At 34.8% G+C, this 26,386-nt stretch overlaps 3 protein-coding genes across 4 annotated transcripts; 2 read left to right on the forward strand and 1 right to left on the reverse strand.

Annotated features, from left to right (window-relative positions):
• Positions 1-202: 202 nt before the first annotated feature.
• On the reverse strand, positions 203-9,170 carry LOC105333168 (deleted in malignant brain tumors 1 protein). 2 transcript variants are annotated; one of them, XM_011436011.4, is made up of 14 exons: positions 8,936-9,170; positions 7,964-8,075; positions 6,105-6,232; positions 5,267-5,425; positions 5,088-5,181; positions 4,804-4,925; positions 4,368-4,550; positions 4,026-4,164; positions 3,515-3,636; positions 2,911-3,066; positions 2,640-2,739; positions 2,406-2,530; positions 1,257-1,409; positions 203-1,026 (listed from the first exon to the last, which is right to left on the reverse strand). In XM_011436011.4, exons 1-14 carry the CDS (start codon positions 9,000-9,002, stop codon positions 665-667), a joined length of 2,022 nt encoding a protein of 673 aa, XP_011434313.3. In that variant the 5' UTR covers positions 9,003-9,170; the 3' UTR covers positions 203-664. The 2 variants fall into 2 exon arrangements, with proteins under 2 accessions (XP_011434313.3, XP_011434315.4); XM_011436013.4 differs by lacking the exons at positions 6,105-6,232; positions 7,964-8,075; positions 8,936-9,170 and adding an exon at positions 5,720-5,789.
• A 1,013-nt stretch (positions 9,171-10,183) lies between these two features.
• Positions 10,184-12,893, forward strand: LOC105333169 (uncharacterized). The gene is made up of 6 exons (XM_011436014.4): positions 10,184-10,321; positions 10,607-10,670; positions 10,880-10,982; positions 11,372-11,499; positions 12,014-12,181; positions 12,512-12,893. The coding sequence occupies exons 2-6, from the start codon at positions 10,613-10,615 to the stop codon at positions 12,751-12,753; spliced, it is 699 nt and encodes a 232-aa protein (XP_011434316.3). The 5' UTR covers positions 10,184-10,321; positions 10,607-10,612; the 3' UTR covers positions 12,754-12,893.
• Positions 12,894-15,569: 2,676 nt separating this feature from the next.
• LOC105333171 (guanylate cyclase soluble subunit beta-1) lies at positions 15,570-21,951 on the forward strand. The gene is made up of 8 exons (XM_011436015.4): positions 15,570-16,210; positions 16,669-16,742; positions 19,093-19,193; positions 19,367-20,366; positions 20,455-20,686; positions 20,854-20,997; positions 21,116-21,270; positions 21,396-21,951. The coding sequence occupies exons 1-8, from the start codon at positions 16,208-16,210 to the stop codon at positions 21,523-21,525; spliced, it is 1,839 nt and encodes a 612-aa protein (XP_011434317.2). The 5' UTR covers positions 15,570-16,207; the 3' UTR covers positions 21,526-21,951.
• The last annotated feature ends 4,435 nt before the right edge of the window (positions 21,952-26,386 follow it).

Raw genomic sequence — 26,386 nt, forward strand, 5'->3', positions numbered from 1 at the left:
GATTTATGTGCAATCTGCACTTTCAGTGCAGAAAGGTCATATTAAATACATCGTAGCACCAAAATGACGAAAATAGACCCCAATATTTTGTTTTGAATTTTGGTTAGGCTATGTGTGTACATTTTTTTAAAAACTTTTAAAAAAAACTTTAAGACTTTTGATCGCAGGATCCAACGTTCTTAACTATATTAAAAAAGCAAAAAACTGTTCAACATTTATTTCTACAAAATGTATCAACAATAAGTTTATATATCAAAAGTACTAACTATAATGGGTAGTTCTCGTTTAGAGGCATTTCTTCCACAATATCAAACAAAGAGTTAATGCTGTTTTTATACCAATTGTAAACTACATTACTACACGTCAAAAGTATAATATCACTTAAATATCTTTATAATTTCATTCTATACAGTTTTAATTTTAATACGACCTGTAAATATTGGATTAAATAAACAATGTTCATAAAATGACTACAAAGATTATACACAGTATCACAGAAAAAATTGTATATTTAAATTCGTTTGCATCATTTTTCAATGATTCATTCTTCAGTAATTTTCAATTATTTTTCACATTAAACACACATAAAAAACAATTTAAAAAGATGCACATAAAAATTTCCACAAACATACAAACATTCATACTTCATAGTAAATAGAGCAGATCACTTTTTAGCAATTGGTGGTAACTTGCTTTGTCCCTTAATGGAGACTTTTGGAAGTGTTTCGACTTTAGCAGATTTGACTGGTGGAAGTCTTACTTTTGTTTTAGATCTAAGCGCTGTCTTTGGGCGTTTCCTTTTGTTACTGGACTCCTTATCACTTTCATCACTGCTGCTACTGCTGCTACTTAAACTTGACACCGATAGGCGTCGCTTTTTGGGTCCACTCGATTTCATACCAGGGAGTTTACCTCTCTTTGCGGCCACTGCCAGTCCCACAATTATAGCTACAGCTGCTATTCCCGCTATAGTGGCGCCAGCAATCAAAGCAACATCTCGCCAGAATGTACTGGTTTTTTCTACCTCTGATGAACAAAATATAATTTTAATTGAATTAAAACTTTACAGAGAATGATGAAACAAAATTTTGTATTCTTTGATTTCTTCAAATAATTGGTCATGTCTTGATTACATTCCTGAAATATTCATGACAGTTATGGAAAACTTTACGAGACTGGGTTGGAAAACTATGATAATATACACGCTTTGATTCTTGAATCACAGTAATTAAGAGAGAAGTCAAACTGCTTTTTACCTGTGGTGACGTAGTACTTGATCCTGAAGCCCCGGAAGTCGGCGGTTGCGTCAGTCGTGAAGACCACCAGTACATAGGAACCAGTATATTGTGTGACAGTGGGTTTCTCCACTCCACAGAACGAGGACAGGATGGGGTAAGTAGTGCAGGGTCCTAGAGGAAAAAGTCAACAAGTGTTTGCAGGACTCGAAGTTGTGACTAAATAGGTCGCATATGCGACTTAAATTCGGGTTTTGGGACTTAAATTAAAAGCCAGGGTTAGGGTTAGGGTTTGTTTCGATTCGTTCTCAAAAATTTTACACCGGGTTCAAAAATCTTTCAAAATATAAACAAAATGGCGGACTATTTAAGCAATATGGCATGTGTCAGTCCTATATTAATATATACAAAGAAGATACTTTTTCCAATGAAGTTTTATATGCAAAACTGCATGAGATAAATATATTTAGTAATATTTGTGAGACTTTAACATAACGCAAAGGGAAACTTATTTTGTTACGTCAATTTGAAAGAACTTCGTACGAGATATTCCTTTTACGTATCCACTCAAAACAATGTACAAATTTGGAGATTTAGTAGACTTGTCTCCCAAGAATCAAAGTAAAAGAAAACTTTCTGTGCCAGAAAATGTTATAATAATTAGTGTGATGTGTCATTTTTTACTGATATGACTGGATGGATGGACATCTTTTTTTTGCCAGACGTGAAATGTGCAATAAATAAAAACCTTTTTAACAATACACTTCTTTTATTATTTTCAACAGTATATTTAATGTCAAGAGAGAAAATATGCAGATATCTTAATGCTACATAAAGTTTTACTACTAGAGACCTGAATTTGAAAATGGCGAGTTAAATTCAAAGTAGGTTCCAATTTGGAGACTTTGTCCAAGAGTCTACTTTAAGCCCTGGTATGAAGACAGCAAGAGTGAAGTCCAAATTCTAGACTGCTTTAAAAGCTATTCGATTCATGTATTTGTAAATGCACACGTATACCAATGCCTGACGTTAAGCACTTTTGTTGATATTATAATTGTACAAAAAAAACCAAATAGGTGCAATTCATAATAGGGATTCTTTTATTTGGCATACTCCTCTACCACTGTAGTTTTGTTTGGTGAAAGAAATACAATCCTAAAATTGTCTTACCTCGATACACTGTGACTTTATCATAGGTACAGTATGGATCTGCTTCTATTCTGGAATCTTCCACCTCGAGCCGGATGTACCCGGTATCGGACGGATTGTGAATTAACCAATAAAACGTTGAAGAGCTGAAATCAAGAAACCATGAATATGATGATCATGCAGGACCTTCTGTCAGTATACTTTATCTAAAGATTATTTTTTGTTATCATATGGTACTTTGGAGTAACTATTTACCTGTTGTAGTTGTCAGGGTAGTTTGGAGATTCAAAATACTGGGCTGTAGCGTTTGCCTCCAGATTAGTTATTCCTGCAGGTGGGGCACAGGACGGCGCAGCTACAAAACAAACCACCGTAAGATTGCAATGTTACAGACTGTGTTTATTGGATGATGATACTTGATAGTATATACAGACAGCTTCATGTATCAATATCATTCTGTGTTAGCACTTTAACATTACAGATTCTAAATTAGTCTTACACTCAATGTTTCGGTACTATAACTTACAGTAGTCATAGAGAACTGTGTACTCCAGCTGGAACCCTCTCTGGCCCACAGATCCGTCCGTCCGGAACTGGATGTACAGCCTGTTGCTGGTGGAGTTGACACTGCTGGAGATCTCTCCACAGTAAGTGGCTATCACTGCAGAGTCGGCGTTGCTGCCTTCAACGATTGGATCAGGACAAATAAACCTCAACATGCATATGGCATATGGCATTTAGATTTCGGATGTTGCAGTAAATTTCCATTCTTATTTTTCATTGTGTATCACGCAATTCTTCCCTTTTCTTCGCAATTGGATATTAGATACTTAAATTTTTATTTGCAGTTCTACTTTAGTATATTATTCTTTTTTGGGGATCATATTCACTAAATAATTATAAAAGTTGTTTTCAACAAAATAAAGATAAATAAATATCAAGAAAACAATTTAGATATGAATGTAAAGAATCGAACTAAGCCACACATACCAAAGTGGTTAATAAATGCTTATTGCAATGTTTTTCTTTTAATTAATTTTTTTTAATTGAAACAAAAAGTTTTATGAATAAGAAGGACATATCATGGTTGGTACATAGTTAAATACTTCTATACATATGGTTATTTTTACCGTCGTGTATATGGACATAGTCTCCAACACAACCGTCAGTGTCCTCTAGATAGGAATCAATGACCTTCAGCTGAATCAGGGCTCCTGTTGGCGCCGTTATCAACCAGGAACAGAGCATGTTTCTGAGGTAAATACATAATATACCATAAAGGCACATGGAAGGAACCGAACCTAGTCATTTTTATTCTGTAAAACTCCCTTACAAATTTTTGTGCTTTTAGTTTGGCTGTCTTTAGCAATGTTAACGTTACTACAAATAGGCGGCAAAAGACTAAGAGAATTATGACGTTTCTGTCATGTATCAGTCCATTTTTTAAACCTTAGTTAATTTGCTATACACACTACAATGATTCTTTTAAATAGAAACTGGATATTTTTAGTATTTTTTTCAATTTTCATTACATAAGTACATGTACTAAATAATACTTTTATGTTTGGCATAAATTTCTATCCAACAATTAAAGAGTTTTAGCCGTTTAATTCGAATCTAATCAAAAAGCGCAAAACTCACGGTGAGTAGAAGATAGGGTAACTGGGGGACTGGATGAGCTGTGTGTCGTTGTTGGCGGTCAACTGGACCGTGCCACTGCTACACACTTCATTAGGGGGCTGGGTGGTGGTCGTGGTAGGTGCCTGGGTAGTTGTCACAGCTGTAAAGAAAAGGTTATTGACAATTGTTCACGGTGACTGTTTATTGGCAAAGTAACTGAATATATTATATATAAAAAAAATAAGGACATAATAAATAGGAATATAAACAGCTAATTAAAAATTATCGAATAATTGCCAATACGGAAAATATGATATTTCAAAATTGAATTTGTTAGATATCCAGTATTAGGATTTTACTAACCTCCTTGTACATCTACAAAGCTTAGAAAAAATCCATGCCTTCTCCAGCCGCTTGCAATGGATCTGAATCTGATGAACGCTTGTGTACCGGAAGTGACAAAAGTCATGCTGCTTCTGCTTGGGAACGTACCCCTGCTATCACAAAAATACCCCTGGGTGAGGGAAGGGTCAGTTCTTGATGATCCTATAACAAACGAAACCCCATGATAATAATAATTTGGTACGGTGTTGTGTTTAAATTAATTTATCGACTCGCTATTAAAAATCGTTCAATCCGCTATTTCATCAATTTTTCATCAAAAGTTATTAATTGATAATGTCATGTTAATATTTTAAGAAAGAAAATATACAGGGTAGAAACAATTACCAATTATGATATAAATATTATTTAATTCATCACAAAACATTTATCAATGAGATGAAAACCTTGGAATTACCGTCGAATATTTCTAACGTGTCTGAGTAACATTCCTCCCCACTGAGCATATCAGAAAACAGAATCGTCATCGACACCTTGCCACCCGAGGAACTAGTAATCGTCCATCGACATAATGAATTTCTGTTAAAATACAAAATTTACCTCCTAAAACTCCTCAGGTCTTGGAACATTTCAAATCATTACTTTATTAAGATTAATTTATGCAGCAGATTATATTTGGCATAAACAATGTTCATGGAATGGTCTATTGTTTTTGGAAGAATTCGAAAATTTTACACTTACTCATCGTAGGAGTCTGGCCACTGCTTGTTAGTGATGTACTGGACTGTGTTAGTTGTTGCTGTTAACGTGGTTGCAGTACCACATCCGCCGTGATCTACAAGAAAACGTTGTATGCTACAACAGATAAACTACGATGGAGAGCTGACATGTTTGTAAAGGACGATGAAATGCTTTGATACCGTCAGTCTTTGTCATGATATATCTCATTGTGAAGCCTGCTTGCTGTATACTGTAATCGCTTGTGAGCCGTAGGAGGGCCGCCGGACCACTGGACACGAACATCCTCCCCGAGCGGGCCGTCCCACAGACAGAGGTAACCTGGGCTCCGGTATTTGCTCCTAGGAACGGTAACACATCGATTATACACGAAGAGTGCTATCAACATTCGGTGTTACTATCAATTTTAATCAAATTCGGGGGGGGGTGTTTTTTTTGTTTTTTTTAATCGTTGAAGTATGCATTGCTTACTTATTGGTGAATGTACAATAATAATGATTTTGAATAAACTCGTATGTACTATTATTCCATGTTTCGTTTATCACTGTAAGACTACATAATGACGATATGGCATACATAGTTATACATGTATTGAAAGTCGTACACCCAATACTCTGGAACTGACTACTACTCACCATCATAGAACCTCAGAGAGTCGTACATACAGTACATTAGTACTAACTACTACTCACCATCATAGAACCTCAGAGCGTTGTACACACAGTACATTAGTACTAACTACTACTCACCGTCATAGAACCTCAGAGAGTCGTACACACAGTACATATACACTGTATATAAGTAATAACTACTAAACTTACCATCATAGAACCTCAGATAGTCGTACACTCAGTACATATACATGTATATAAGTAATAACTACTATACTTACCATCATAGAACCTCAGGGAGTCGTACACACAGTACATATATATAAGAAATAACTACTATACTTACCATCATAGAACCTCAGGGAGTCGTACACACAGTACATGTACATTAGTACTCACTACTACTCACCGTCATAGAACCTCAGAGAGTCGTACACACAGTCCGCCCCCTCGCCGTCCTCTATGATGTACTCTCTGACGTCCACCATGATCCGGAAACCATTGCTGGCACCAATGGTCCATTGACAGTCCATTTCTCTATCACAAATATTCAAAGGCGTCAGTCAACTACATCTCGTATGAATAATGGAACTCCATTCGAAAAAGGCTTTTATCATTTGTTTAAATTTGTATATTTACAAAACGAGTTTTGATTTCGGACAATTGATCATCACTTTGTATATAGTTTTTACAATAAAATACTACATTTATGCTAATAAACTTTAAAACATTTTGTGTAGAAGCAAAAAAAATTCGAAGCTTTAACGTTTAAAACTTGATTGTTGAAAACCTACAGAGATATGAAGTTTAAAAGATAAAATAAAAAATACAAGATATTGGTTGATTTCCTCAAATGTCAAATCACTATGAGGAACTACAAAATACAGCAAACAAAATGGCTTAAACGTTTAGATGAAAATTTGAAGAATTGTTTTTAATGGGTAGAATGCGGTTTTTTTTTAATTATTATGAATAATTAATTCATTTTTTATTTTAAGTCCTTATATAAGTCTCTGCACATTTTTTTTAAATCCTCAAAATAGAAAATCATTCAGTGTAATAACCATGTCAAAGGTGATATTCTACACTTTCTGAAAGAGTGGGGCATGAATGCATCACGAATGCGGTACAAATTTAAAGATTTAATTTGATTTCTATTTGTATTTGCCGACCCAGCATTTTAACCATGGATCGTTATTTTTTTTTAAATGAAAGATTGTCAAAAAAACACTGAGCCTTGAGTATTTGAGTATTGATCGTCTAATGGAGTTTCAGTCGGGTAGTTCTCCCGTCGATTGTGTAGTCTCTGAATCAACTAAACAGTTTGGTTCTAATTTGGTAGATATGTTGATTTATTTCCCTACTATAATGTACAATGTTTTAGATGGGTTCTGCTTTAGGTAGATACATTGATTTTCACTTCTTCTAAATGTATGTTTTTGAATGAAATACATAAATATAGAGTAAAGTGACACAATTTTAAAAAGTTAAGTTTGTTTACATGGACATAGAAATACCTACAAACATTTCAATAGTTTAAATTAATAAAAGTTTTTTTGAAAAATACAAGATCACTGATTAATTATCTAGAATTCTAGCAAAAACTGCTATTTTTTCGCTATTGCCATTTTTAAATGAAAACATGAACAAACGAAGGATTTGAATTATATAGAATTTAGTTTTGTTATAGGTGTCTATAATAATAGAAAGTTCACAGCTATACAAATACGATAGGTGTTTAACATTTACAGATATACGTGTAGTTGTAAAGGGTCAATCTCAAAGCACTAACAATAAAAATAAGAAAACCCGACTGCACTGCATGTTCTCTGAACGCCAGAATAATTGTTAACAAAGGTTGATGTTTCGATTGAATTTAAATTAAACTGTCAAAAGATATTTAGTGGTTATACGGTTTCTGGGACCTTCAAGAAACTTCCCTTGAATTCTTTCCACGGAGTTGGTTGGTGGCAGGTTTGTGTCATTAAAGTCATTGGAAATGTAACAACTAAACAAGCTCGCTAAAACAATGAGACAGATCGAGGGACCTGTAACATGGCAGAATGCATACAGGCATACAAATGTTATTTTTCCAGTGTAAAGCCTAGTTACTAGTATTCAAACTTTCAAAAATCTTCTTCTTAAGAAATTACAAATAAAAGCGGATTGGTCCAATCAGTTGAACTTTGCTTAAAGTGCCATCAAGCACATCATGCTTGTACCCACCCTATTCTTCTCACCACAGAAAGAGACTAGTACATCACTTACGGGTAGTACGTGACCCTCCACCCCGGGGAACTGTAGGATTGTAGGGAGACTGTGGCTGTGGGAAGAGCCTCGGTGTTCCTTTTGTTAGACTCGCTACATGTCTGGCCAATAACTAGGATACAAAACAAAATACATGTATTAGTTAATGGACACTGAAACATTAGATTCGCTACATGTCTGGCCATTTACTAGTATACAAAACAAAATATTAGTAAATTAGTAAATGGACAATTAAACAGACTTTTTCATCCATAATAATCATAGCAAGTTAGTACATCAGCTTGGGCTTTTTTATACATAACGGGAAAAGGCTTTAAGTCTCTGTGAAACTATATATATATATATATATATATAGTTTCACAGAGAATTTGTAAGCGCAGTTGTGAATGCATTCAGTTACCATTTACTGTTATGTGTTAAGCAAAGAGTATGTCACAAAACTGCATTTGTTTCAACTTTCGTACCTACTGATTACGTAGATATAAACATTTATATGAAAGTGGCTTAAAATCGTTTGTAGAATTACCGGTAACAAACCTATCCATTGAAGAATACAGAACTAAGGCACGCGTAACTAGGACCTATTAAACTAAATTATACTGTGAAGAAGGTTGTCAGTCATTTTCAAAGTCTTAGAAATAAATCAGAATTAAATTTGAGAAGATATGTCCATTTTTATAACTTTGCAACATCATCTAAGGACCAGACAGTGCTTTTGCTAAGATCGATGAAAATCGATTAGTTTTTAAAATCAGATTGCTCCTGAGAACCAATGTTTCTTTTAACAAAAAAGATATAGATACAGTTTTGCATTAATCAATCAATTAAACCAATGATTTGAACTCTTCACCGAATTATAATGGTTTCTTAATCCCTTAAGGCATATGTACTGTGAAACGATTACGATAGGCCAGAAAACACAATAGCACGTACATGTACTATTGATCTGTTTTATCAAAAATGAAAACCTACCTCTGCCAACGAAGCTACAGCTTACAAAACACCAAATGATCACAGATATCAAGCCATTTCTCTTCATTTTTGAGAAATCTACAGCATACTTTGATTGTAAACTCGAGGATTAGTGTTGTTTTGTTTATCCCAACACACTCTAGTTGTCCAGAAACTTGGATTCTTTGACAAAGCCAATCACTGAGACCTTTAAATGCGGTGCATTCTAAGTTGAGTTCGTCGATCGCTTCAATTGTTACAGGGGTTCTAGACGTTGGTTACGTTCAATCGTTGACCGTAATTTGTCATTTAAATTCCCTTTATGAATATCACCACGCTCCTATGACTACTCGCAATTAGGATTCCTTTTATATTTCCAATGTTAAGGTTAAATCACGACGACTTCCGACATTTTTTTTTATAAAGTATTCTTCTGAAACGATCCAAAGATAAAACGGAGATTTATGGACGTATTCGGAGAAAATATTTATTCAAAAACATTTGGATCATGCATTTTTTATGAATAGAATATACAATACTAGTTTCATTCTATTGAATTATAGATCTTTTTTTAAAATCTATAATTCACTGCATAATGAATGATGAAGACATTTTCATAAAAAAAAGTATGGTGTGTTCACAAAAAAAAACCAAAAAAAAATACACAAATGCTTTATTGTGACTTCTGTTCCTCTATTATTACGTTGATTTCCCTGTTAGTGCCACCTATTTACTATGCACATGAAAGTTATTAGAATAGAGTTTGGACTATCGGGTATTTCCGACTGAGCGGTTAGGAGATGCAATCACTTGTTATACCGTATATATATAATAGTAATAGTGCACATAAACTTTCATGGTCAAAACGTTTATTTCGTTGGTTTTGGAGTCATAACGTTCAAAGATAAACCATACTGGAATCCCCTTTTTGGATTTTTAAAAAATAAATCGACGAACTCTTCTCTTGAACATAACTCAACCTTCGCCATCTAAAGCCTTGCAAAAAAAAAAATCAACAAAAACTAAGAATAAAATATATAGATGTTCAATACTCTTCTGTGAGATTGGTACATAGAAGAGTTGAAGGTTTGTTGCTGACTGTACACAGAAATGGTGTTTCTATATGTGGTCAACCATAACGGCTTATATACAGTTCACTAAAGAGACGAATTCCTCTTTTATAAAAGATTTTAACAATTTATGAAAATATTGACAAACGGAATATCTTTAAGAGTATTTTAACTAGTTGAAGTATTGCCATGCTCTGGTGCTGGATATTCTGTGGTCTTAGGACAGACAATGGGGATTTGTGTTCCGTGAACATGTGAGCAGATGTAGGTATTTCCTGTCCGAGTTGTTAGATCTGTCTAGTGAAGATTGTGTCTATTATACTGCAATTTTGGACAGGTAAGAATTCTAAGTATAATTTGAAAAAATAAACTTTTTTATGACATATTTCATCAAAGAACAAGTCGTTTAACTTTTATTTGCATTTGGTAGGCTCATGTAGCTTATGTTCCTTTATTTATAAATGTATAAAAAGGTAAAATGACAAGTTTACAGAATGTACGAAGTATTGTTAAATTCTGCTACAATGTCCTGAAAACAATCTGATAATTTTAAAGTTTGTGACTTGTCTTGAATATTTTACAATGATTAACTAATGAACTTAAACATTTTATTTATTTTCAGGATCAAATGTGCATACGTTGTAGAACAACTGTTTTGCTTTTTATTATATATCTATCACGTACATGTAAGTTTTTCTTCTCTCTCTCTCTCTCTCTCTCTCTCTCTCTCTCTCTCTCTCTCTCTCTCTCTCTCTCTCTCTCTCTCTCTCTCTCTCTCTCTCTCTCTCTTTTGCCTATACATTCTCAGTAATAATAATTTATTAAGATTAAATTTTTTAACTACCTCTGTATAATATGTTTATATTTTGCTTAGGGAAAAGTGGCTTTGTTTCAGGTGTAGATGCATCATGCAGCAATCCAGATGATGTCCGTGACGTCACGGCAACGTCAGCAGCCAGACGAATTTATTTTCCATTCAATGATGCTCCATCTTCATCGTAATGTCCTTCAATATTCCTCTTATTGCTTCGTTCAACGTGATTTTTCAATCATTATGTCATTACTGTGTACAATCACCACTTCTGTGGCTTTTCAAAATTAAAAAAAAAATGCATTGAATCCACTTAATCTCTCATACATCATGAAATGTTAAAATTTTATACAAAATGTAGTCGCTTTCAATAAATTTTAAAATGTTATAGACCTAGCCTATATCATTGAAATGAATTAGGTTAACTCAAATCTCAAAACATTTGATATATATCTTATATCAAGATTTCTGATAAGAAGGGTTGTGATGGATATATTCGAGAACGTTTTCCCGCTCGTCAGAAAGTTCGAAAAATTTGTAATGAAATTACGCCATGTAATAAAAATATTTGAACAGGTATGACGTGTGTTACGACTGGAGAATCACGGGACAGCCCGGGGAGCTGTTGGAGCTGTTCCTGATCCAGACCACACAATACGACCAGCCGTGTACGGTTGGCAGGTCCTGTCTCCGGATATTTGACGGTAATTCGGTCGTTTTGTTATACACATCTGGTCACGTTTTAAATAAATTAAATAAGTTTATATTTAGTTGATTAGTTTGGTTCGCAGGTAATAGATCTGCCTCTCTAAACTATTTTACTCCTTCACAGGGTTTTACGACTCACTTCCAATATATTTAATCCGTAGTGTCCTTTCCGATATATTTCATTTTATAAAATTATTCATACTGTATATAAAAGGAAACCCATGAATTTTTATAACAAATTAGTTACCGAGACAGTTTTATTTAACAATATTATAAGAATGATAACTGTTGTATGCCAAAATAGTATTTTAACTCCACAAGAAACGATGCAATTTTTACACTACGTGGTTTAAAACGGTTGCAATAAAAGATAATTCATTTGGGTAAGGTTAATGAACTAAAAACCAAGTTATGATTTTTATGATAAAACACGAAGGTTTCAATTTTTAGGCTTAAGTGTTTAGGATAACAAAACTTGACGGTTTACAATTTTAAGCTCACATTCTTTAGGTTACAATTACTCGGCGGTGTTCGGATTCAGGAAGATGTACGAGGAGGACGGTAATGTCACCGAGGCCCTGCGCCTGGCCTACCCCGCCCACCAGTCTGTGTTCATCCGATTCTTTACCTACGAAAACAGCAGCTTCCTTCTCCAGCATAAATCAAGGGGTGACATAGGTATTGGAACAATAAAGCATAGTTAAATGACCCTAAATGCGGAAACCGGACAAATTGTTTTCTGTTGTTTTGATAATCAAATACGGAAAGATATGGGAAAATGCAAAATAATTTGACTTTTAGATATTTATAATCCCAAAGCAAAAATTTTTAAAAAGGCTGTTTTTATGTTTGTTTGGTGTTTGGATTTGTTGTGGTGGTTTTGGGGTTTGATTTTTTTTTTTTTTTTTTTTTTTGTTAACAGTACATGTACTTTGATTGTTTAATTTGGTCCTGTTTAACTGGTATCAACAATTTTATTATAAGCAAATATACACACCGTTATTACAGATGATGGTGGGTTTAGTAGCAAAGACAAGAAGTCCCTTGGAATAGCTCTGACGTCATGCGCAGTAGCCGTAATCGCCATCGTCATAGCAATGTTCACAGTACTTGTATGCAGCAGGACCAAAGATAAGGAGACAACGGGCAGTGAATCTGGGCTGGTTCCCGAGAGGAGCAGGAGGGAACCAGACAACTTGAGCAGGCTGTTCGAGGCGAGGCCGAGTAGGCAAAATATGTCTGCTCTTTGAGGATTTGTAATCTAAATACACTTTTGGTATATAATGTCAAGGTGTTTTGATAATTGAAGTTCACTGGAGACGAAGAACATTAAAATACACTATTTACGTAACTATAGAAAATCTTTTACATATTGCCTTTTATTGATTTTACACAAAATTGCATGTATCATTGGTACACATATATGAAAATCACTCCGTACAACCTTCGGTAAGATTGATACAGGTAACTATTTAAATTTTCGACTGGATTTTAATTATTTATATAACTGTTACGTACACCTTTATTGTCAGTCAATGTTCTTTTTGTGTTAAAATTTTGTGTAATGAAATTTTTATAAACTGTAAATGCAAGAATAAATCAAGTGTTGGCTTTTATTTTAAGCATAGATGTAGTTGTAAGAGACCAATAAGTGTGCACGTGATAAAATATCAATTTTTAATGTTTTAGTTGGCGATGTTTTTTTTTAATTTTTGATACATGTATTTAAATTGTGTTAAATAGTTCTTTTTTCTAATAATTTTGCTTTTTGGGGGGATGGATGTTTTAAACTCTTATTTTTATTATTTGACAATTAATTTTTTCTCGTTAATTTTTAAGAATGGATATTTTGTTTAATTTGAGAACGCTTAGTGACAAACTTTTCAGAGTCGTGCAGTTTGCTCAGTCGATCGGAGTTATGAAATATGATCACTCGTTGTCCTATACACAAAATACTAGCATTCCAGTTTTGAGACATTTTCCAATAATACGTTTTCTTTTGTCTCCTCGATACGCAAAATGGTAGTATCAATGTGTGCGAGTGGTGAAACAATAAGTTTTCCTTAAATTTAATGGTAAAACCTATTGATTAAACGCTAACCTGTTTTAGCACGTTACAGCTGTCCAATAATTGCAATGCGTCCCAATAAGAATTATACAATATTGGTTCCCTTTGATTTTGTACATAATCTCTCTGAAATAACCAACACTTTACTGTACCATACCAGTTGTACGTCGTTCTTGTCACCAATGCCTGCTAGAATTGGCAAGTAAAACGAGAATCTAGGTACAAAATAATCTATAGGTTTAGGAACTACAAGAACGACAACTCTTATGGTCGATTTGTACTGATTTATACAAGATCTTGGATAATTATGCTGTATGTCTCATTTGAGTGGAATTAACCCATCCGTTTTGTCCCTCAGATTAAAGATCTTAATTCGTTTATTCGTTTATCCGACAGAACATTTCTATGAAGTACAGTCATGTAGTTGTAAACAGTTGATGCACAGTTATTGTACACTGGTCTACCAAGCTTGGCCGAATTTGTCAATCACAGTCCGATTCTTTAATCTGATTGTTGCAAGAATGTCAAATGTTTTCTTCTGAAAAACAAAAACAAAGAAAATTTTAGAGGCAGTCGCTACATGTATTAAGTATTTCAATAATTATCAATAAATTAAAATGCGAAAAATTTTCTTCAAAATTTACGTAATTTATAGCATGAAAAGTTATCTATCAATATATTGACTATATATTTTTATGTAATGTCTTTAAATATAAAAAAAAAAAGCATTTTATTCTCGTTTGAGTCCATGAAAATAATTTGGGTTGTATGTAATCTGATAATTATGTCAGCCACTCAAAGCATACTTTTTTTTACCATATTTTCCAAAATAATGAGTTCATATTTTCTAATCACACTTAAAAAAATATACGGTACTCTATTAGAAAAAATGTTAAGTGTTAATTTTTTTATCCAAGAGTTGCAACTTCGTCCCTCAGTTAATAAAATCAAATACGAGTTGTTGCTCTTTCCGTTTGTTGGCGAATATAATTATACACATGTAACAGTATTTCATGGATTCCATTGCCTAATTTGTCATTTTCTGATATGAATTGAACATTAATCAAACTGAATACTAATTAGTCTTCGTGATTCCTGTATTGTCGGCTTTACAAGAGCTTTATCCCCAGGCCACGATACGCTTAACCGGATGATGTAGCAATCGTCTGTTCGCGCGCGCGTTTACAAAAAGGATTCCCCCGGCAAGAACTCAAATCAGCGACCGGGTAAGGTTCCGATGGACGCTGCTTATTATTCCCCTGACTGATTCCAATGATTAAACTCATTCAATTCCGATTCAATTCCCAATTAACAACAGAGAATAAATGGCTAACAAATGGAAACCGCAATCACAGACATGCATGCCGTGAATGGTCTCGACAAAGTCGTGCAGTGATTATATTGATGGAGGGGTGGGGACCGCATCAGTATCAGGGAGGAAGTCGTCACGTCTCACGAAGGCACTAATGGCGTACAGGGTCTCACCAGGACGATAATGCCCGCAAGTTCCGAGGGGGTCCAAATGTAAATTGAAACATTTTAAAACGAAGCGAGAATGGAACCCCATATCACGGGCAATAAACAAAGACTGAATAATTGATACTTATCCGCCAACTTTATCACTTCCATAAAACTAGATCAATAAAATTTCAAGGTTCCGTGTGATTTTCTAATGTACCTGCTCCAAGATTTAAAAAAAAATACATATTTATTGATCCCATTTTTAAGGACGTTACAATGATTGAAACCAGCTGAATAGAAAAAGATAATTGTCTTGCAAATGGCGTTCGTGTAGTGACGATATTCGTTGTTTTATGTAGATTTACTGACAATTTTGAAGAATTTAAACGCCATGCGATACCTTCAAAACATTTCAATGACTACACATCCAGAAATAATTCAACACCTCAGCAGATCACAAATATCATAGCAACGAAGCTTGTTTTTTTTAAAGGAGATTAATTTTCAAAAGCTAATTTTTTTCTCACAAGTTCTACAAAGGCATGTGTTTTTCAGAGGGAAAAAGACCGTTGTATAAAATTCCATAATGCGACAGAAAAATTGATTTCATCTAGAATCATGTGGGCAAAAGTTCCAAACGAGCAGGTGTAAGTCTTAAGACTTTACAAAATACCCGACAGAGCGGTCGTGATAAAGAAAATGGAGTAGCCGGGTCGTGATGCAAGTACCCTAGCAACGCGTGCCGTACATCAGAACGGTTGCGTTGTCGTAAAAATATTTAACCCATAATGATTCCCACGCACCGCGATTGATTCTTAAACACCTCAATAACTGTCTCTTTTTATCTTTCAAGAATTTCACAATCTTTAACTCTGCGCTGTGCCCCGAATTGTTATTCACATCTACGATGTATATACCCTAAACCACAAAAGAAAGGAAATTTCACCCCCCAAATATCGCCAGCGTTTTAAAGATTTATATCAGATAAAATTTACATAAAGCAATTCCACTTAAAAGCGCGAGTTGGTCTTGAGTGGAAGGGTTCCGAATATTGTAAATATCGGCGCTTTGTTCGGAGGTTGTAAAATCTGGCTTGCAGTACGGCTAAACAGCGATCGAGGCTGCGAACTGTCCGATAGACTCATGAAGAAGGGCGACTGACAACAGCAAGCAAAATGGTGAGTAGCTTACTTCTTTACTCCGTTTATATTTAATTTCCGGGTTGGTTTTGTGGTTTATTTTAAAGTTCTGTGTTATAGTGACTTTTTTTTAATCTTTAATCCTGTGTTAGAAGTCGGTGATACAAAAATCGGAAACTGAGATTTCCTGAGAAGTTTAAAGTAAGATAAACCAAAACAACTTGTGTGATTTAGTGTATGAATGTGCATTTCTCTCCGAGTTCTGAGCTGAATGAATTGATTTATGATTTCAATAAGAGATTTCTAGCTACCATTAATGACATGTTATAAAACCGTTGTACATGTCCTATCAGTTGTAAATAAATCCTAGGGGGTAAAACACAAACAGAAAGGGGGAGGGGGTCTTTATTTTAGTTGATGTGCAGATATTATTGAATGAAACATCATTTATCTGTTGATGATTGATTATACATACGGAGATTCTGTTTCTATTTCAGTATGGTTTTGTGAATTATGCCTTGGAGTTGCTTGTGGTACGCAACTTTGGGGACGAGGCTTGGGAAAACATCAAGTAAGCAGACGATTACGTTGATAGTAGTGAAATAGAATCATCTACAATGTCAACTAAGACATTTTTATTTGATATATTTATGAAAACGTACGTTGAAAATTATGTAATGCTTAGGGCTTTTTTTTATTTTAAAGATAACTTTGTACTGATGGTTGAACTATATCTACTAAGCTTTTTTATTCATTCAATGATAATTATATCAGTTGTCTCGTGCTGCTGAATAAGATTTTATCTGAACACCAAATCACGGTCGCATTCCTTTGATAGTGTTTAAAGGCAATTTTTTATCATTTGATTGAATTCTTCAACTGGAATACGTGAAAATGTAAAATTTTCACACAATTGAATTCTACAAACGACTTAAAACGACATAAATTGATATACATGTTTGTTAAAACGATTTAATTAAGAGCAACCTTGACCCTCTTAATATGATATCAACTTTACATTTGAGTGTCAAGGAAATGATACTTTGCACGAGTTTGTTTAACAAGCGCTTATATCATGAACAAGGTTTTTCTTTATCTCAAACTGAAATAAAAGCATTTCTGTGTTTTAGAGTATTTCTCTTGATTGTGAATATCAGTCTGACACATTATGTCCATGAATCCTCCAATGTTTGGAATTCGTATTACCAAACACACGGTTATCTCATAATTTTTCTCATTTCTCAACACATTTTTCGACAAAATTATTTCACGAATCATAAACAATCGTTGAGTAATGCTCGAAGAATACTCGGTTTTTCGCAAATCCTAAGATACATGGAGGATACATGCACCGGCGTGTTAAATTACTCAGTATCTTTTCGGGCCTCCAGAAAAAAAAAATGCAAAGATGATTTAAAAGCGCTGCATGGTTATTTGGGGTTGGTTACTATATATCATGCTCTTTTCCCCAACATATTATCATGACAGAAAGGAAAGTAGCGAAAATATGTACAAACACTATCGTAAATATAATTTGACAAGTTTATTTTAAGAACCAGAAATTCTCACTTGCTTCTTTTCGTTAAATGTATGCACTAATTCCCCTTTTGATTTGTCGAGTCAAGGATTTCTCTATAGACTTATTCTGTCCAAGGTGCGTTCAGTTTCTGTATTAGAGATGAGTCCTTTCTCTCGCGGATCAATTTCTCGGTTGCAGCTGTGTGAATCAATATTGGTTTGAAGTATCCTCGAATATATTTGATTTACCATCATCAAATATTTGTCTGTAATTCAATTGTCATCTGTATTATACCTTCGATGATGAGAGGGGCTTTTTTGTGAAGTCGATTTTCTTTTTTTTTATCACGAATTTCGCCAGACTGGCAAACAAGGGTTAACAATGCAGTTAACGTGAAATTGAAATGAATATAATATAACAGAGTTCTATAAGGTAAAAAATCGAAACATCTGCTCGAAAATTGTTGGTTGATCTTTTTGTATTATATATCCTTCATGTTCGTTTTCAGTGCTTCCACTGTAGTTTTTTCTCTCAAAGCAAATCTCTCGCAATATTTGATGGCCCAGATGTGCAAAAACTTATAAGGAAAATTGTTTTATTTCTAGGAAAAGTCTCGAAATTAAATCTCTAAACATATACGGCTATTAGGCTAATTATGTAACTTTAGAAATACACAATTACAATCTTTATTATTATCACCAGCACCAGCCATTCAATTGGCAAAGTGAACTCATTAGATAGTCAGCTATCAACCCGGAACGCATTTTGAGGCTATAAATAAAGTTGTTAAAGTTATAAATATATTTATCGACCTAGAGTGTATAACTATTTATGATCACAACGGGAATAGTCAAGTCAACATTTAATGGAATATCTGAATCAAAAATATTATTATCTAAGACAGATGTGTATATTGATAGAAATTCTATTCCTGCAGTCTAAGGGGGGGGGGGGGGGGGGGGCTACCATGGACAGAGACCTCCTTGTTGAATTAACTTTTTGAGAAAGTGTTACCGTAATGCAATTGATTAAAACAGAAAACAACAAGTATTTTACAACATATGGTACTGAGGTTATCTATATTTCAAGTGAATAAAGAATAGTTGGATCAATCAAGGTTCAGTTGTCCCCTTCCAGTAGGGAACCGCCGGATATTGGCCTCATTATTAGAACACTGCTATCTTACAGGAAGGGGGTGCCATATCGTTGAAAAATTGGTAAAATTTTGGCAATTATCGCCACGAGTGCAATCGGCCATTATCATTCACAAAACACATTTGGTGTCCATTATCAAAGTATTGAGTATATCCTGGCATTAACACAAATTGTGGAATGAGGTTTATTTGGGTGGTAAGACTTGATTTATAACTAAACTATACATTGTTTTACCAACATTTTATAGAAAAGAGGCCGGTCTAGAAATGGATGGCCATTTTCTTGTTCGTCAAGTGTACGAAGATGCCAAGACATACGATCTTGTTGGCGCAGCATCCAAGGTCCTTAGTGAGTGCAAATCAGCAAAATTTTGTAAAAGCTTTTGAATTCCTAAAATCAATTCCATATATTTGCAATTTCATCTGCTGAGTTCGAAAGAAGACCCATTATTTGATTAACACATGTATGTTTCAGATTTACAATTTAAGCTTCATAATAAATATTTATTTTCATTTATAAAGATTTACCAGCAGCAGATATCCTACAGTACTTCGGGAAGATGTTCTTCGAGTTTTGTCAGGAATCGGGATATGACAAAATTCTACAAGTTTTAGGAGGAACTACAAGAGATTTCTTACAAAACCTCGACGCTCTGCATGACCACCTTGCCACCATTTACCCGGGCATGCGTGCTCCCTCCTTCCGCTGCACAGAGAGACAGGAAGATGGAGCACTGATACTACACTACTATTCAGAGCGAGACGGACTGGAACCGATTGTGATTGGTATCGTGAAAGAGGTAGCGCATAAACTTCATGAATCAGAGGTGGACGTTGAGGTTATCAAGCATAAGTCTAAGGACTGTGACCATGTACAGTTCGCCATCACTCACCGAGACAAACAGACGAATGAATACACATCCGTTTCAACTGGCCACCATGATATGTTCTCTAAAAAGAAGAAAATCAGTCCCGCCACGTTTTGTCGAGCCTTCCCGTTTCATTTTATGTATGACCGTAACATGGTAATAAGACAAGCCGGGTCCTCTTTACAACGAGTTATCCCTCAGACCGGAAGTCCCTCATGTCGCGTCGACTCGGTGTTCGAGATGGTTCGTCCACACATGGACTTTGAGTTTAACAATGTTCTATCACACATTAACACTGTTTACGTGTTAAGGACACAAGCTGGGGTACTGGACTCAGATGGGTTGTACATACACACAAACATTGCGGAGCAAAATGACATTTCTCGCATGCGTCTAAAGGGTCAAATGATATACGTTCCGGAATCGGATATGATGTTGTTTTTATGTTCTCCAAGTGTGACAAATTTGGACGATTTACATAGAAAGGGTCTTTACTTGAGCGACATTCCTCTGCATGACGCTACTCGTGACCTCGTGCTGCTGTCCGAACGGTTTGAGGCGGACTACAAATTGGCAAGGAACCTCGAAGTACTAAACGACCAACTACAACAAACCCACCGCGAGTTAGAAGATGAAAAAGCCAAAACAGACAGGTATACACTCTATAGTTTATCAGGAATCGCCATCTTTCTGATATTAACAGAGATGCTATCTTCAGGCCTATGCTTTATGGTTTTTCAGATTAATGTACTCTATTTTGCCGATATCTGTGGCTAACGAGCTGCGCCATCAGCGCCCGGTTCCTGCCTCCAAGCACGAAAAAGTCACCCTTTTATTCAGCGGCATCGTAGGATTCAGCGAGTTCTGTGCCCAGCATTCGGACGCCGAGGGGGCTATAATGATCATCAATCTTCTGAATGATGTCTACGTCAAGTTTGATGATCTCCTAAAAACTAATCCCGATGTTTACAAGGTATTGAAGACTTGTGATCTTACTGTTAATCTATCATCTTGACTTTTAATTAAAACTAGATCGGATGTAACATTGGTATTCATGCAACATTTACATTTGTTATAAGATATCAAACAACTGCTTCTTATATCGAACTAAACTGATATAATTTGTAACGCATGTATTAGGTCGAAACAGTTGGTGACAAATACATGGCTGTCAGCGGGCTTCCGGAACCTTGCACTGAGCATGCGCGTTGCATTGCAAGACTTTCTCTGGGTATGATGGATATCTCGAACCATTTGAAAGACCCATACGGGAACCAGATAGTGGTAAGACGCAAAAGAGACACACTCAAAGCATTTACATGTAGAATTTGATATTTAATTTACAGCATATCGATGCTTTCCTGATTTCCATGCAATAACAATAACACTTTTTCTAATCTAGATAACCATTGGCATTCACTCTGGGGAAGTTGTTACAGGAGTAATTGGTAAGCGCATGCCCAGATACTGTTTGTTCGGAAACACTGTGAACCTGACCAGTCGAACAGAAACAACGGGGGTCAAGGGCCGGATTAATGTGTCAGAGTATGCCTACAGGTAAAACCCCGATCCATCGGCGACTCTCCTAATTACATGAAATTGAGATAATCGGGATAAATTTAGGAAATATAATGTTCACAATCGCACATAACAAGATAATAATTGCATCTTCTTTCTGCCAGATTTCTCAACTCGCCGGAAAACTTTGATCCCGAGTTCCACTTCGAACACAGAGGGTGTGTAAAAATGAAGGGTAAGCCGGAACCGATGGAATGCTACTTCATGACAAGAAAAGCTGTCGTAACGAAATAATAGCACACATAGGAATATACTAGAATATGGTTGTAATGGATATTATTGTAATCATCACAACAAGTGAAGAACATCAGCATATGTGTTGTATTCTGTAAATATGACGGACATTTATATTCTGTAAATATAACGGACAAACATGTAGATGTCATTTGTAAATATGACGGACATTTATGTTCTGTAAATATGACGGACGTAGATGTCATTTGTAAATATGACGGACATTGATGTGTTCTGTAAATATGATGGACAAAATTAGAGTATACGTCATTTATAAAAATTGATTACAAAAGTAATTGTTATTAGATTTACAATCTGTTACTTAAATTATTTAACCTATTTTCAATGTGATATTCATTTTAGTCAATGTATTGTACTATTCCTTTGAAATCGTTTGTTTGTTGATTAAAACTGAGTGAAAACTCGTGTTGGGTTATTGATAAGTAATCAGTCATGACTACAACAGCCCACCTCTAGCCGGATGTCGGTGATGAATTATGGGAATGAACCCAATTTGTAGAGGACACGTGTCAATCTTGAGAGAGCACAGTGTATTTTTTCCAAGGCGCTGCCTGACGGTGAAGTCCAAAAGCTGTTGTCACGGACTCTCTATTTTTGATAGATGATTTTGATTGTTAATACCAAAAAACTTGGCTGGTCTAATACTAGTACATATATTAGTAGAATGTATCTGATTTCACTTGTTGGTGTATTTTGATTTCTAAGTACAAATGAAAAAAAAGTTTACATGGTCAATGTTTGAGGACTAATATTTGATATTTAAGGTTTAAAATTGACACGTGTTTAATTTATATACCAAATATTTACTTACCTTAGGCTCACAGTTTACGGGTGTTATATATACATGTATATATATACTTTTAAAAACTAATTAGAATTTTCTGCAATATATATTCTGAGATTTTTTTATTTAAAAAAAAAGTAAGATTATTTCACACAAAATCTGAATTTCATTGATACAAAAGCATGATTTGTCTTTTATTAAAACGATCACAAACATTGAATTCATAAATGCTGCTTACATATTTTAGAATTATTGACTTTGGAATACTCAATAACCTTTTTTATCCATGGATGTCGGTATTTTTTCTGACAATTAAATGTCTAAAGCATTATAAGATATATAATGATGATATTTATTACCATAAAACACCTATCAATTTTTTGTCGTTAGGTCTGACCAACTTCTTACTGACCAAAGCCGTAGATAGCCAAAAATCTGGCAAGACAATATTGACAAGATTTTTCAATCTAAGTTAAGGCGGGTTTCTCTATTACTTTCTCGTTTATTTGGGCCTCTGTTTGACAGAAGATCGACATTGTCACCCAGATGTCGTCTGCTCTACGCGGCCAAAAGCTTTATGATTGTGATATGTATCAAAAGGTAAACAAACTGTAAACTCTCGCGAGAGGAAAAACCAGTTTGCCGTTTGCTCAGGGTCAAGAGTATATGTACAGTAAACAGGCAAATAGAAAATGGCTTCTTGATCGTTGTCGAATTATTTTTACCTTGATGTTCTTTCATCTCGTTGAAAATTCTTTGATTACGAACTACATTTAGTGTTTTATTGTTATCGATCCTGGCAAACTGCTTAAGCAGTACTAACGTTTGCCTTCCTTACGAGGACGTCATTTTTAGCTGCTCTCAGCAACCTTGTGAAATCAACTGGTTTAATTTCAGGTCGCGTCTTATTTTACTTTTAGTCAATGAGGGACTCAATGTTATCTCCAATTCCGTGTCACTGATTCCTGTAAAATGTAATCACGCTTAATTAATGGTTTCCGATTTTCACCATCCATACCAAACAACTTCTTTTCGAACTTCCGGTTTTCGATTCTTGGGAAATCAATGGAGTTTCTTAACGTTATTTCCCTGACCCGAAAACTGTCGACTCTCGAGTCGCCTTCAAAACATCAAAGATTAAAAACCCGTTTTCTGTGGCTTTCATTGAAAGTTAACACTAAACAGAATATTGAACCAGACAATGAAAACAGCTTCAGAATCTTGTATTGGACCAGGCTATTATTGCCTTAGCTTTTACCTCAAGAGTAGTCGAATCCTGTTTTATGTGAGCTTAATGTAGTCTGTGGAATTACTGAGAAGTTTCATTAATGTTTCGCTATTAAAGAGCTAAGCTTTGACATAGATATCACAGTGATATAAGTAATTAAACCTGTTTTACTATATCAAGAAAACAAAGCATGCATATTAGTAGTAGTTAATTAATTACATATTTGTGTTGTACCCGAATGCTGATTAGAACATGGACATTGTGGATAAAAGCTAGATTTGGCAAATTCAGAGGCGAGTTCAACAGAGCGAGCGCTTGCGATCGCTAGCGCTTGCCAAAATTTGTGTTGCGGGTATAGGGAATTTTGGCGAGCGCTCGCGAGCACTCGCTCTGTTGAACAGGCCTCTGCTTGATGTACGTTAAATTTTAAAGTTGTAATAGCAAGCAAAACAAAAACCATTCCAAGATTATCATAAAAACAGATTAAATATTCATATTTAACGCTGAAAACAATGTCCACTTTGTTGAATCAGAAACCACCGATAGGGATAATTTACAATTGCTCATGGATATGAATGATAGATAATTTCTTTATAGGAAATACATTGATTAGATTGTCTGCTGTCTTCATATAATGCTGCGCACTGTCAGTCATTTTGAAGGAGTATAAGATTGTAGAGTTAATGTTAATAATTTCCAGACGACCGTCACACTTTCCGGTTCCATGGACAGTCCAGGGATCTTTGTTAGAGCTACTTCTGGTATTAGATTATAGAGAACTAGATAAAAAATGAGATGTGATTTCATAGGAAATCGACTAAAAATCGAAGTTGTCGGAAACGGTTAAATCCTTTCGACAGTCGCGAGATTGAAGAATTAATGCTTCACTGATAGGGATATGGGTAAGAAACAAATTGATGATGAAACATGGACCAAGTAGAGATCCATATGTAATATGTTGAATAAGCTACAAATGAGCATCAGCTTTTGTCTTCCGTGCCCAAAAGGTTGCATCAGTTTTACATTTCACAATGTTCTTAGCAAAATCGTTTAATTTTAGACTTGCGTTGTAATTCAAAAAGAATTTCTAGAAATATTCTTCTTTAAACAATTTACATTTGGAAAATAATACTTCCTAAACATCGTAGTTAATCGTAATTCATGAAGCTAAAAACTTGGATTTATCTAGGAGAGTTTTGCCAACGTTGAACTTGTGATTCGAAACTAAGCCATGACCTTTACGTCCAATCCTCCTCCCACGATTCCAATAACAAGAATTAGTTTTAAAAAAATCAAATTCCCAAGAGTTTTTTGAACGTCAGACTCCTAGCTCTGTATTTATTCCTTCTCATCCATATTGCTTGCGGAAACACCCAATATCCAAGGATTCTTGTCTCCTGTATTTTATTTTAGGGGGGGGGGGGTATGAAAGAAAAAATATTACGTCGGATTTACTTATAGCCTATAGCGATCAATTTTTTTTATCTCCTATACTTCTTGCATCCTTTTGGCTTTTCCCTTTCTTATGACGCCTACCTTCATTGTGTTCTTGCCAATGACGCGAAATCTAGACCGACTTAATTGTACGAGAATGGATATCAAGAATATAATGCAATGCCTGTCTTATATTCAATGGTCTATAGAATTTGGACTGAATAAATGTACAGCTTTGTAATGAGGAATGTATCATTCTCCATCGATATGTACATTAACAATTTCATCATATCCTCCTAGGGGCCTAGCCCATGCAGATGGACAAGAATCTAAATTTTAGAAAATACGTTAAGAATTCGAAAACTATTTCGGAATTTTTTATAGATAACTAACTTATTCATTTTTTTAAAGAAACGTTCCTCAAGATACACAACTAACTTTGTATTTTACATCTTAGCTGCAGATCTGTAGCTCTCTGGTTGAAAAAATTCGGATAGACAAACCAGAGAGCTACAGTTCCAAGCGTTGTAAAAACCTCCGATTTACGCCGCCGTTTTTGTGTCGCTCGCTTCGGGAATTATATCCGACTTTAAAAGCATTCAACCGCCCAAAAAATTGGATTTCTTATTTAAACATATAGTTTACCCTAACTCTGCTAACTTTGTTTTCCTTTCAATGGTTCACAACGGCCATCCTTCGCCTTGGAATGTCATCGTTTTAAAAAACTCGCCTTATGACAGCCATGTTTACCTAGTAGCGAGATCTCGGGTGCGTCGATTTACCCAAATGGACCCAAATTCAAGCGGAAAACAATTATAATAAAATCCTCATAATTGAGGGAAATTTGGAAAAATAATAGCCGATGGTCCATAACAATAATTAAAATTATTTTAAAAAGTTGTTTTATTATTATATAATATATATATTTATATTATTTGAATATAATTACTTACATTATATACTTTAACAAATCGAGATAAAATGCTCATCTTTATTTTTCAAAAAACAATTTTTAAAGATATACTGAAATAATTTTAATTCTTGTTTTGGACCTTCGGCTTTTATTTTTCCAAATTTCCCTAAATTATGAGGATTTTATTATAATTGTTTTCCGCTTGAATCGCCATTTGGGTCGCCATTTGGGTCTTTATTTTTCTTAATAACGGCTAACAACCCAATGAAATGACTAAAACAAGTGATAATATTAGTAGTAAGGATTTTATTATAATTGTTTTCCGCTTGAATTTGGGTCCATTTGGGTAAATCGACGCACCCGAGATCTCGCTACTAGGTAAACATGGCTGTCATAAGGCGAGTTTTTTAAAACGATGACATTCCAAGGCGAAGGATGGCCGTTGTGAACCATTGAAAGGAAAACAAAGTTAGCAGAGTTA

Source organism: Magallana gigas, chromosome 2 (genome assembly GCF_963853765.1).
Source record: "Magallana gigas chromosome 2, xbMagGiga1.1, whole genome shotgun sequence".
Classification (NCBI taxonomy): domain Eukaryota; kingdom Metazoa; phylum Mollusca; class Bivalvia; order Ostreida; family Ostreidae; genus Magallana; species Magallana gigas.